The sequence below is a fragment of the Aythya fuligula genome, chromosome 2 (genome assembly GCF_009819795.1).
Source record: "Aythya fuligula isolate bAytFul2 chromosome 2, bAytFul2.pri, whole genome shotgun sequence".
Taxonomy (NCBI): Eukaryota; Metazoa; Chordata; class Aves; order Anseriformes; family Anatidae; genus Aythya; species Aythya fuligula.
Window position 1 is genome coordinate 104,959,730 of NC_045560.1, and position 12,289 is coordinate 104,972,018.

The window sequence follows — 12,289 nt, forward strand, 5'->3', positions numbered from 1 at the left end:
AAACATTTCCAGAAAATCTAGTGGGCAGTGTTTATTTCCTTCTGCATAAATGTCTTTGCTCAAGACTGGCAGTACAAGATTCTCTCTTAGACAAGAAATCAGCATTGCTTTATTAAAAACAAGATCTTTCTATTTGTAATGTCAACAGCATGCTATTGGCTTTGTTTTTCTGATCAGTATGGCCAGAAAAAGTCTGGTACTTGTGATAAGGGCTAAAGGGGAGTGATATTACAATATCAACAGATGTCTTACCAGAAAACAAAAGTTTATACAAAACACTTGGTAAGATTATTAGAATTCCCACATATTCATTCTGGCAGAAGAAAAACTGGGTCTTAGGCTCAGTTTCTTTTCAGTCATGACTTGCTGTGCTTTACCATTTTGTTTTCTAGCTGCTATGGTGGTTTCGTCCCCGTCTGATTCTCAGTGGGCACACCCACAGTGCTTGTGAAGTGCTGCATGCGGGGAAAATTCCAGAGATCAGCGTCCCATCGTTCAGTTGGAGGAATAGAAACAATCCTAGTTTCATCATGGTAAGTTTTAATTTTTTTTTTTTTATTTTTGTCAGATAACTTTCATAAATAAATCAACATGGCAGTCAGCTATATTTTAGAACTGATTCTACCTGTAAAAACAAAACAAAAAATAAAATAAAAAAATTGCCTACCCACCCAACCCACTCAGTACACTGCATCCACTTTATAAAGTACATCTGTGGGAGCCACATGTTCCGTGTGGTACAAAGCAATGCTGTTCAAGGTCTAATTAGTATATGGGTACAAGCATCTAACAGTTTCTTATAAAGAGGGTGCATTGTAAACTATTGACTTGTAAAAATAATCAGTATTGTGCACGGAACAGTAGAAAGACTCATTTTGCTCGGTTGATTTACCAACTACGAAAACAAGACCGCGTCCACCTCAAAGTTTCGCGTGGTGATCATGGTTTTCAAACTCGTGCATTAACCACTTCACACAGTGAAAACGTTGGTCACATGCCAATAGTCTGTCTCCTCGTGTCCAATTCACATTTTATACAGTGTGTTGGTTATGCTCTCGCAGGCAGTTCCAGTGCTCAGTATATCCTTAGAGGTAAAACAATTAGTTCCCCAGTTCAAAAATAAAACAGAACTCCTAGAAACTTGGAGTAAGAAGCAAAACCTACAATCTGCTTAGAGTAGTCTGTGACTCGGGCTGGTGGGGGGAGAATCTTTTCTGTATTTTTGCTGCTGTTGAGTTTAGGCTGCTTAATACACAGATAGCCCCAAACTTTTAAATTTGTTTTTATGCAACTGTTAGTATTTCTTGTTGAAAAGTAGTTCTGTTTATTCCATATTCCTGAGAGTAGCTGCCTTCAAACCACATAGGCTCTCTGCACACACCAGACAGTGCATCTTCACTGCAAAACAAGAGGTTGGCTAATTAAAGTTGCATCATCTTCACTACTGTTTTAAATCAGCCTCAGACTGTTGTGAACTTTAATTAGAAGTCAAGCCAAAACCCACTGAAGTTCCCTGTTGCTGAAGTTCACGTACACAATTTGGATTAGCCAATGTGTTTTTTGCAGCATGTACTGGGTAGGAGGAGGGTTCGGGGTGAGGAAGGGGCACATTCACAAAACCTAACTTTAGCCTGGGAAGGCTCCTTCCAGGTTGGTTAACAGCAGCTAAAGTTAGGCTTCCTTGAAGGCAGATCCGATGAGGAGCCCAGCTCTCTGGTTACTCTAGATGGAATAGAGGGAAGATTGGCATCTGGGCTAACGTTGGCCTGGTGACTGTTCCAGTCAGTGCCCAGCACCACAAGTATGGGCTCTTCAGCCCCCTGGAGAAGGCACTGGTACTAGGAAACTGGCCCCAACCCTTGCCACCCAACACCGAATTTAGAAATCGGGAGGTCTGACAGCCATGGTGTTACTCCTGATTTAGAACCTACTGTAACAGCAAAGTGACAGTCTTCGTTTCTTTTCCAGGGCAGCATAACACCAACTGACTTCTCCCTCCAAAAATGCTTCCTTCCGCATGAGAGCACAGTCTTTACTGTATACTGTGCAGCAGGTGCTCTGCTCGTAATCCTGATACTAGCTCATTTTCAGCTTCTCACTCCACCATTTTATTTTGCTCAGCATTTAATCAGTAAGCATAAAGCAGTATGAAGAGCCAAACATCTGCATTCAGTCACTGAAATACCAAAGCTGAGAACAGTCAAACATCAGACTATATTCATGCCAGCAAATGACCTAATTTGATTGCTAGTCTGAAGGCAGGTTGCATTTACACATACCATAGAAGTCCTATACAGCTGATATGACTACTACAGGATAAATAATTAACCAAAATGAACGTTTCATGCTGTACAAAAATACTGTATTCTACAATCAAATGAGTCCTTTTCCTGCTATAATTTTTGTATCAAATATGTATATTAAAAGTTTAACTGTACATTATGTAAATCCTATAGCCTCATCACTTATCTGCACTAGTGTCTTACCCTGGTGGAGGCTCAGTCCTGCAAACTGGAAACGTTTCTCTGTTTTATTGCTGCATGGCCCTTCTAATGTCATAGGTCTGTTTGTTAGGGTCAGGCAGAAGCTAGATACATCAGCACTGAGAGATGCAGATTTCCGTAACCTTTATAGGATGTCATATGTAAGGGACTGTAGTTTGGGACAAGAAATCTTCCAGTTCCTGACATATTAAACTGTTAGCTGACTACAAATTGCAGTTATCGCCTACCAGACAACAACAGGAAGAAGCCTCGCAGATCCAGTTTGCTGATACACACCTGAAACCTGCTTTTAAAAAAAAAAAAAAAATTAGGGCGACACCTCAAGCTGCTATTTTTAAAAAGATGTGCTATGATGAGCTTAAAAAAGAGGGCCCTATTGCATCCCAGAGATCTGTGTGGTGAGGGGCCCTCCAGTTGCCGATCTTCTGCAAGAAGGAAGGTCAAATACAGCTGCAGTAACATTATCCTATGCCTCGGCCCTCAGTCTACAGACAGCTAGGGATAGGAATGCACGTTAGTTTGGATTCCTGCAGGGCCGCCAAGTTTTGTTAGCTTTCTTGTAGAGTCACATTTTGAACTGCACTAGCTCTTTGCTGGGGAGGGGGAGACCGCCAGCACCGGCAGCAGCACGGAGGGTGGAAGGTCTGAGCTCAGCCTCGTTGCGTGCCGTGTCTCAGGGAGGATGCGACAAATCCTGACCGCTTCTCCCCACCCGCCCCAGGAAGAACAGAGGGGCTGCTGCACACCAGGACCGGCTTTCCTTCTGGCATTCCTGCAGCAGCTGGGAGCTCTAGCCTGAACTCTTGGGGTAGGGGTTGTTTTTGGAGAAAAGCCTGTCCTTTGTTGTTCGTTCTGATTCTTTGGCATGGGAAGCGAGGGGATCTTTGCATCTGGGGATCTTGTTTGCTAGCTTAGTCCACCCAGCCTTTCGCTTTCTGGGAAATATCTGCTGACTAAATTGAACTTACACGTATTAAAATATACACCTTTCTGAGGAGATGCTCACATTATAGTATCTAAAAGGGGGTTATTTATCATCAAATAGAAACAAGTACAGAATTTGGCTGTAGTCTGACTTTAAAAGATGACTGATTAAGGTTTCTAACTAGCAACGATGTGGATAGTAAATCATTAATCAAACCTGCTGATTTATAATGCCAATGCTGGGAATGTGTTAGCTCTTAATCTCTCCCTAAATTTAAAATGAAGAGTGGGAATGGTCCGAAGTGTGGTAAAACACTCTATAAAGTAATGTAGTCTAACACTTCTCTAGGTTTCTGTTATTGCAACTGTAATTTTAGACATTTGTACAGGTTATCTTGGACACAGGAAAAGTATATAGTCACAGACATAAAACACCTATGTATAAAATATAAAGCAGTGTTATAGTTACTAAAAAGGACATGCCTTATTGCTACAGCAATTCTTGCTTTTTATATATTGTACTGTACCACAACTTGTTTTGAGAATGTCATTTGCATAAATTATTCAAGTTTGAGAAATATTCACACATTTTGATTCTACAATATTTAAAATAAAACAATTTTCTAATGTGTCTCTTTATTAAAAGAGAAATAAAAATGTCATCTTGTAATTCTCTTAGGCCAGACACAAGGGTTTATACACCTTTTTTTCTTCTTTCTCGCTATTTACTTGCACAATGAAAGCCGCTGTTGGTACAAAGATTGAAGAGCTCTATATAATGGTGCTTTACACATTCACAATCGGTCTGTGCAATTGTGAAGTTCTATGAATGACCAAAGAATTACCAAACATATTTTCTAAATATAAAGGAAAAAAAAAAAAAAAAAAAAAGAATCCTTGGTTCCCATTAAAACAACACCAGGTTGCAATTTGGACACTCGAATGAATTCCAATGTTTTAAAGCTGAGACTTCAAAAGAGAAAGGCATGTTTGCTGCAACATCCGGTGACTGTAATACCTTACTTGGAAAGGTAAGTGGTTAATTTGCATAATTTATAATTTTTATACTAAAGAGCATTTTTTTTATATAAACCAGAAAAAAACCCCTAAACTCTACAGATAAAGTTCTTACCTCCAGTCACTGCTGCAGGTAAGGTTGACATCAAGCTGTACAGCGCAATCAAAAACATACTTACATCTTAGCTCATTTTACAGGTACAGCCATAATCAAGGCACAAAGATCTTCTACAAGTATTTTTCTTCAATAAAGTTGTACAAAATAATATTACATTTTACAGTCTGTACAATATAATAAACCAGCAGTAAAACAAAAAAATATATATAGGGAGAGGACTGTTGTCCAAGAATGATCGGAACTAAAAGGATCATTTGTGGACAGCACAAATAACGTAAGTGAGGGTGGTAAATTTTCTGCCTAGATGCAACAGGCTGAAAAGTAGCTGTAATTCAAATGCCTGAGGTGTGCAGAGACACTTAGCTCCAAAACCCCAGAAAAATTGCTTTGTCTTCACTATTCCTCTCATTATCTACTCTACTTCCTGTGCCAGTAACGGCTTAAAAGAGGAGGTCACTTTATCAGTTGACCTGCAACTCAGAAATGCTAAAAACTGTGACAGAGTAATAAATATTGTGGTGCTGCTACATTGTGTGTCTACTTCCTCAACAGTATTTAATAACCTGATACAAAGTGCATTAATCTTTTTTTCACCCATCAAGTACTCTTCAATGTCATGTTAAAAAGGAAACCCACACAGAGGGATAGCTATGACTTTTAGTGTCATCCAGCTAACATACCAGTTTGAACTGACGTTAACCTGCTGGAAAAAATTTAGCAGGTCATGCTCAGTTAAAAAAAAAAAAAAAACAAAACCTAAGGGAACAGAGGTAGCCAAAGGGCTTAGTGGAATGACGAAGAAGTGGCATGTCAAAATAAAGCACAAAAATAGTCCCAAAAAGCATGAAGGAAAAACAACCCAAACTTGCTTCGAATCAGCTTTAAGGTTAAATAATTAAAGTAAACAAAGTGAAGAGACTGACATTTCTATAGTATATTCTTCCACCCTGTGTGGGGTAGTATCAAGAGAAAGAGTAAGGAGCAAAGAATTTAAAACCACAGGTTCCACGGTGATCCCCCTCACAAGAGTTCGTACTGGCGAAGATGCATTCTTTGAATGATGTCTCGACAGTCGTTGAACACTCTGCGGATATTTTCTGTGTCCACTGCACACGTAAAGTGTGGGTAGCAATAATGCCGGCCGTCTCCACTCGCTGTACTTATCCTCTGTGGAAACAGTGAGAAAAAAACATGGTAAGGAGCTGTTCCTCACAGGTTTCCCCTCCCAGTGACCTGGGGACTTACTGGAGGCCAAGAAACTTGGACACGTTACATGTATAAAATACTTTAAATAAATACAGTGGAATTACCAATACGGTGGCTGGGTTCATGTAAAATAATAAAACAAGCACAAAGCCAGCAAATATCAGACCACTCAGAAATAAATTTTCACAAGGCTACTGCACAACTCTTTAGGTTGCTGACTTAAGCTCCAATGTTATTTTGTTGAAATGCCCCAGGACCTTAAAATATGTTAAAAGTGACAGTTTTGTTCTGTGCGGCTACAGGGCTGAGATAGGTAAATCCTAGTCCAGATCCTGAAGACTATATATAGAAATTCATCAAAGATGTAGGCCAGTTGTTGGGATAAACCTTTTTGTAAACTTTTCCTGAATGTTAATACAAATTATAATGGCTAAACAACAAAAGGCAACGGTCTTTTCTCTGTGGCTACACTGTACATTTTTAATACGGTGACTTATTTTACAAGTGGGAGTAAGCTTTTAAGCATGTCCAGCTAAAGATATGCAAAACTACTGGCATCTAGAAGCAGTGTTTTATATAAATAGAGCAATAAGAAGGTGCAGATATTTGCAGGTAAAATTAGATATTCGACATTAATTAAACAGAAGGCTCTTAAATATATATTAAAAAATATTTTCTTCTTACTAAGCTACACTCAGTATCTAGTTCAAGGATTACCCTCATGAGAAATATTAATTTAAGACCCCATGCAACTCACGGGTAAGTTGTTCAGACCATATCTGAAGCATGAAGTACATTAAATAATAATGAAATAAAAGTTTCATGCACTACTTCAATGGTGGCAAAATTCTGAAACAATTGCAATTTTGATTGTATTTTTCCACCTGCAGGACACAGGCTTCCAGATCTCCTAGAGCTGTTTGGGGAGATCAGTGTCTTGTAAATTTGGAGGAAATCTGACCCCTAGGGCTGGAAAGATGATGGCATGCATGGAAAGTAACAATGATTGGGAACACTAAAAAGTGCAGCAGTGTTTCTGGTTTTGATGCAACAGCTGCTTTGCATCTTTTTCCCTGCAGATCTATATGAAAGTCTGTCCCCTGACACTTCTCTCATTTTAGGACGTGAGATTTTCACCCCCACTCAAAACTTGATCTGAAGAGTAGTGTTTTACTCGGCACCAGGTCAGAGGGGAAAAATACGCTCTGGGCCAATGGAAGAACATTTCCTTTCCTAGAACACCAGAGGGAACCCTTAATGTCAGTGTCCCTGTACTCCAGGGGTGGGGATGACAAACAATTTTCAGTGAGGAGCCAGGCATACTAGCCGAGGAAGCTCAGCCTGTGCATCCGAACAGCTGCTCCTACAACTCCAAAAGAGAGCTTTTTAAAAACCAGAAGGAACCAGAGGAGCTGGGCCAATGTTTTAAAGGGTGTTACCTTTATACTGGGGATGTATTAAAACAAAACATCACCAGCTGGAGAATCCTGTGTACAAAACACCAAAATTGGGATAGGGAGTGTTTTGAACAATGAGTTCAAAAGAGCTTGGCAGGAGAAAGGATGTACGGAGAGCTTGGGAGGAGAAAGGATGTGCCTGCACCTTCAGCCTGTGTCAGAAGGAAGGAGAATTTCCTCTAAAACACATTTCCTGCTACGGGAGCTGCTGTCACCAGCTGGGGCAAGCGGTGAGAGCTGCCTGGGAGAGAAAACACCATCGTCAAAAGCCGAGCTGGATTGCCAGCCCTGCAGCAGCAGCGTGCTTCCTGCCAGGCCTCACCCAGTGCTTTCCCCGGTTAAAAATTAATCACTTTGGTTTCATCGGTGCTCGCAGCCGACCTCCTGCTGAAGCCTGCAGACACCACAGGCAGCCACACTGGTTCTGAAATGAGCAGCCGATGCGTTTTGCCTTCCTAATGCTCGTATGTTATCTTTTAGCTGCATTTGTTGGGGATGTTTTTATACTTATCTGCAGGTTGAAAATGATTGATCACTACTTCTTCCTTTCACCTGGCTAAGGACATGAGACCCCTTCCCCAGTCTGCACGCTGCATGTATTTGTCTTGTATCCCCCTCTTCAGAACCACAGCCTCTCCCCAGGACCATTTCTGCTTGGCCTGAGCACCAGCCTCTGTCCCTGTTTGGCCCTGTTGTTGCCACCACCCACCTGGCTCATTCAGGCTCTTCAGACCCCTTACCTGACCAGAAACACCTCACTTGCAAGACTTCCCGTTCAAACAGATGAAAAGTTTAAAATAACTGTTCAAATAAATACGTTTCTCTATTTTTTTTTTAAAGCTGAATAAAACAAAGCACAAAACCAGGAGAAAGAAACCCAGGAATCGTTTATGGAGGAGATGCTCTCTGCCAAGCCTACAGTGCACGGGTGGCACTGGGGAGAAGCAGTTTTGGCCCCATGCCCAAGCCCCGGGAGCTGCTGGCAGGTGCTGGTCCCAGCCCAAACTCTGCTCCTGCACCCCAAACCCATGGCACACGCGGCTGCCAAGGGCCTCTGCAGCTCTGTGGTTGTTTTTTTTTCATGTGGTTGCAATGCCTACACCCCCTTCCCTCCCTACCCGCTTCGTAGGTGGCCTCTTTATATAACGCACGTGAGTCATCGCAGGTAAGGATCTCGCCCTTGAAGTATTTTTTTGGATAATGAAGAAACAAAAAGGCGGGGAGTTTCACCCTAGTTTTCCTTTCACCTGGTTCCCTTGGACCCTCCTTCCTAACTGGACACCCTCCCTGTCTGCCTCACAGCACGTCGGCATTACTGCCAGAGAGACTTGGCTCGAAGTGCTCTTTTTTTGGTGACTCTTATTTCAGAGCAGTGCAATCTGATGGTTTTCCTCATAATCCGGAAGGTTAAGGCAGTGAGTGGAAATCCCCCAAGTGTGAACATAATTAATTGCTTCTTTCTCAGTTGTTGATTCAACAGCTGTAAATCCTAACAATGCTTCTAAACGCATGACTTCAAACTTCTTAATTCTAATGATTACACTTGTTCTCGCGAACACCCCCATATAGTTTCTATAAGTAGGGCAGGATTCGAAGTGCTAAGCTTTAGTTCTGGTCTCCGTTACTACTTTGCAGGGTTGGAATGACTCAATATGACTGAAACCATAAGTTATTTTGGATTAAGCCCCTGTTTCTGGTAGGAATGCTGGGCTGTGAGTGTGTGACTGATAATTGCCTGTATCTGTGATATGTAGATAACACCTCTTCGGTTCCAGCTTCAGAGGAAATCTTAATCACAAAAATAACTGTGACCAAACAAGTCAGCTTCCTTACTGATTCCTCAGTAGGGCGAGGCAAACCTCCTAACTCATACAACAGTCAACAGAATTACTTTTTAAGGATAAAATCTGCTTTCTCGTTCATTCCCTCTTGCCAGCTAAACACTGCCAAAGCCCTTGGAAGACTGCAGGTTAAAAAACCAAAAGCTGATTTGCTTGGGCACGGACTGGACTGACACGCAAAATAAACATCCAAGGCAACAGTCAGTGGCATCTTACAGGTGAAGCCAACCACAGGACATCTCACTAACTTGCAATGGAAACAGTCTGCGGCGCTGCCTTCCCGAGCACAGTGTGATGCTGGCGGCACCCACGGTGAGCCTGGCAACGAGCTGGCAGCCAGACACCTGCTTCCAGCTCCTACCTACCTGTTGTGAGGTACTTTGCAAGGCAGGTGACTTTGTATTAAATGGGCATTAAAAACCTGCGAGCGCCGGAGAAACTTCTGCAAGATGGGCGGATGAAAGGAGTTAGGGAATTGCCAGACACGCTCCTCTCCTTCTAGCTTTCTGCAAAACCCCGTCAGTTTTCCCTAAATAAACTATGCCATCTGCCAGTATTTCCTATGATAGAATCATGCATAAGATCAAAATTACTCACTAAAAACTCATCCCGGATGAAGAACTTGGCTCTTGTGACTTTGGGGTCTTCTCCTGCATCTGGTGTTGCTGTTCAATTAAAAATAAATTACATCAGAAACATGAAAAGCAAACAATCCTCCATTTTTCATAATAAAAGATTCAATAAGGAGGAAGTAGTCCTTCAATAGAGAAATTAAAGCCACAGGAGACTCCTGATGTACAGTTCTGAAATGGAAGCATACTGTAAAATCTGAAATAAACTTCTAAACATCTTTTAGGGTCCTGAAAATTGCTGAAACTTGTGCAAGCATCATTGGTCATACCATGATGAAGAGGCTTACTCAGATCCATAAATTTGTTCACATAAAAGCAAACCAAATGGGGGTTAGGGTTTAAAGTTTATCAGAAAATCTGACTAGAAAAAGCAGCTGAGCTGTTTGATTTGTGCAACACAAGAGCACCTCTGTAAGAAAAGATTCTGAAGGCAGGGATTTGGGTTTAAAAATGGCTAGAGCAAGATTACGCTCGGAAAAAAAAAGTCATAGTATTAAAAGATCTTTTAAAATTTATCTTTTTTTTTTCCAGGCCCCAAGTCAGCAGAATTCTTAGATGTATTGCCACTTAAATGTACGAGATTAAATTCTTGTTGCACTGGAGGCTAATTCCTTGGTACTAGTTGTTCGTCATGAAGTCGTCTCTATCCAGACCATATAACAACTGTATTTACTCTAAGCGTAAAAATCAAACAATGCAGTGAAGAGATAATCTCTTCATTTCCCTTTGGTGTGGTTTCTCCTCAACTAAGGTACCACATCAAATGCTAATAAACGTAATATTGTAAAGGACAAAATTTATTGGGATATGGAAACATTTTCTACTCTTATCTACAGCAGTAGGCATAAACCGAGAGCAGCTGCATAACCAGCGGCATCTTAGAGTTCAGTGCTGCTGACCTTAAATAACGTGGTCTGAAATTAGAGAATAAATGAACAGGTTAAAGACAGAGAGCTGCTTCATATGTAAATATTCCGGATCACTCAGGATTATCTGCTGTGAAATCCCACTGTGAAATCCCACTGAGAAACATGAAAAGCGACTTTATCCTGACAACTTGCTTACTATAAAAAATGTTGATTTTAACAATTTACCCAAACTCGATGTATATGGAGTGTATGCTTGGGAGAGAGAGATTTATGTGATAGTGACAAAAGATTTCTGTAAGTCCTTAGGGTTATAAAACTGGTAACAGGTTAACTCAGATTTTAGGAATGTTTATTTATCCTCTGCACTTGAAACTCAGTATCATACTCTTGAAATTCCAGGCCTGAATGGAAGGTGAAAATCGCTTATTCTTTTCACTTCCATAATTTAGGCTGCTGTTGATGGTGAGTGGAGGATGTAAGCCTTTTCTGACAGGTCACCTCGAGCCCTGTGGCAGGGAAAATGTAAATTGGCTGAATTTGCTAAAAATTGGCTAGCGGTCATAAAGTGCAAGTTTTACTCCTTGTGCTGGACACAGACTTGAAGTATTTGGCAAACAGTCTGCCTGGTGTAAAACAGGTGTAACACTCACTTGATCACAAACCCAGCAGCCTGAACAACACAGGGCAGAGCAGGCTGCTTTGCCTTGTACACTCCTGTAACAACATTTCATGTGAAAGAGCTGTGTGATTGTGAGTTTGTGTGCGTGTGTGACAGAGACAGAGAGGTGCTGTGGACTGGGCTGTGTCAATTAGCCAAAGCCCTGAAGTGGTGAAAAAACTTACCATCCTCAGGTACAGTGTAATGCGCGTATTCAGGAAAGTAATCTTCAATTTTTGATTTCCCTGCCAAGACTTTTTCAGCCAGCATGTCCTGTTTATTCAAGAACAAAATGATAGAAATGGTCCGTAACCACCTGTCAAAAACAAACCAAACGTTTGGGTTATCTCCGACACATTCATCAAAGAAAACATATCACATCAATGGAAAATTTATGGACTGTTTCTGCATGGGGTATTTGGAACATACTTCAACAGAAAAAAAATAAATCTAAAATTATTATTTCAATTGAGTTTTATCTATGCTGGTGGATATATTTATAGGATCTGTATATAAATTAATAAAATCTCCAATAGACATAACTGAAAAGAATGGTCTTCAAACACTGTTTTCTAAACTATCCTTTTGATATCAAGTTGGGAAACTGATGATGGTTCCTGAAAGCACCACAGTCCAAAAACTGACATTTCTGTCTACTTTGTTTGGTTTTGCTGAAGCAAAAGACAAAGGCTGGAAAACTCTGTTCTCCCAGTCTGCTCTGTCTTAACCAATATCTCATCCACAGAAATATCCTGCCTGCTAGGATGACCTGTATGGCACCTGATGAATCAAAAGTAAATAATCCCTCTTCTTCCCCAGTTAGTACCTAGCCATCACTGTGGCAATGCACCTTTGGGACCTCACTTAATGTTTCTCCTCACTTTACCTTCAGTCAGCTCATAGTGCAAAGCACTGTGAGGTATGTGTGCTAAAAAAAAATTCATTAACTTAAGTATTGTTTTTATTTATTCTCTGCTAGGAACATAGTCAGACTGCTGTTTGGTCTCGTATTTATGTGTCACTCTGGCAGCAGTGGTGAAGCAATGTGTGCCACTCCACATGC

The 12,289-nt window shown here is 41.0% G+C and overlaps 2 protein-coding genes across 6 annotated transcripts in view; one reads left to right on the forward strand and one right to left on the reverse strand.

Annotated features, from left to right (window-relative positions):
* MPPE1 (metallophosphoesterase 1) overlaps positions 1-2,168 on the forward strand; it is a 27,219-nt gene extending 25,051 nt beyond the window's left edge. For all 5 annotated transcript variants that reach the window (XM_032182446.1, XM_032182445.1, XM_032182448.1 and 2 more), the window contains 2 exons: positions 393-533; positions 1,969-2,168. In XM_032182446.1, the coding sequence (XP_032038337.1) occupies positions 393-533; positions 1,969-2,151 (324 nt within the window). In that variant the 3' untranslated portion in view covers positions 2,152-2,168. The remainder of the gene's footprint in view (positions 1-392; positions 534-1,968) is intronic.
* GNAL (G protein subunit alpha L) overlaps positions 2,085-12,289 on the reverse strand; it is a 123,439-nt gene continuing 113,234 nt past the window's right edge. Inside the window, exons 10-12 of the mRNA XM_032182451.1 lie at positions 11,412-11,542; positions 9,665-9,732; positions 2,085-5,730 (exon numbers count right to left, since the gene is read on the reverse strand). Of these exons, the coding sequence (XP_032038342.1) occupies positions 5,584-5,730; positions 9,665-9,732; positions 11,412-11,542 (346 nt within the window). The 3' untranslated portion in view covers positions 2,085-5,583. The remainder of the gene's footprint in view (positions 5,731-9,664; positions 9,733-11,411; positions 11,543-12,289) is intronic.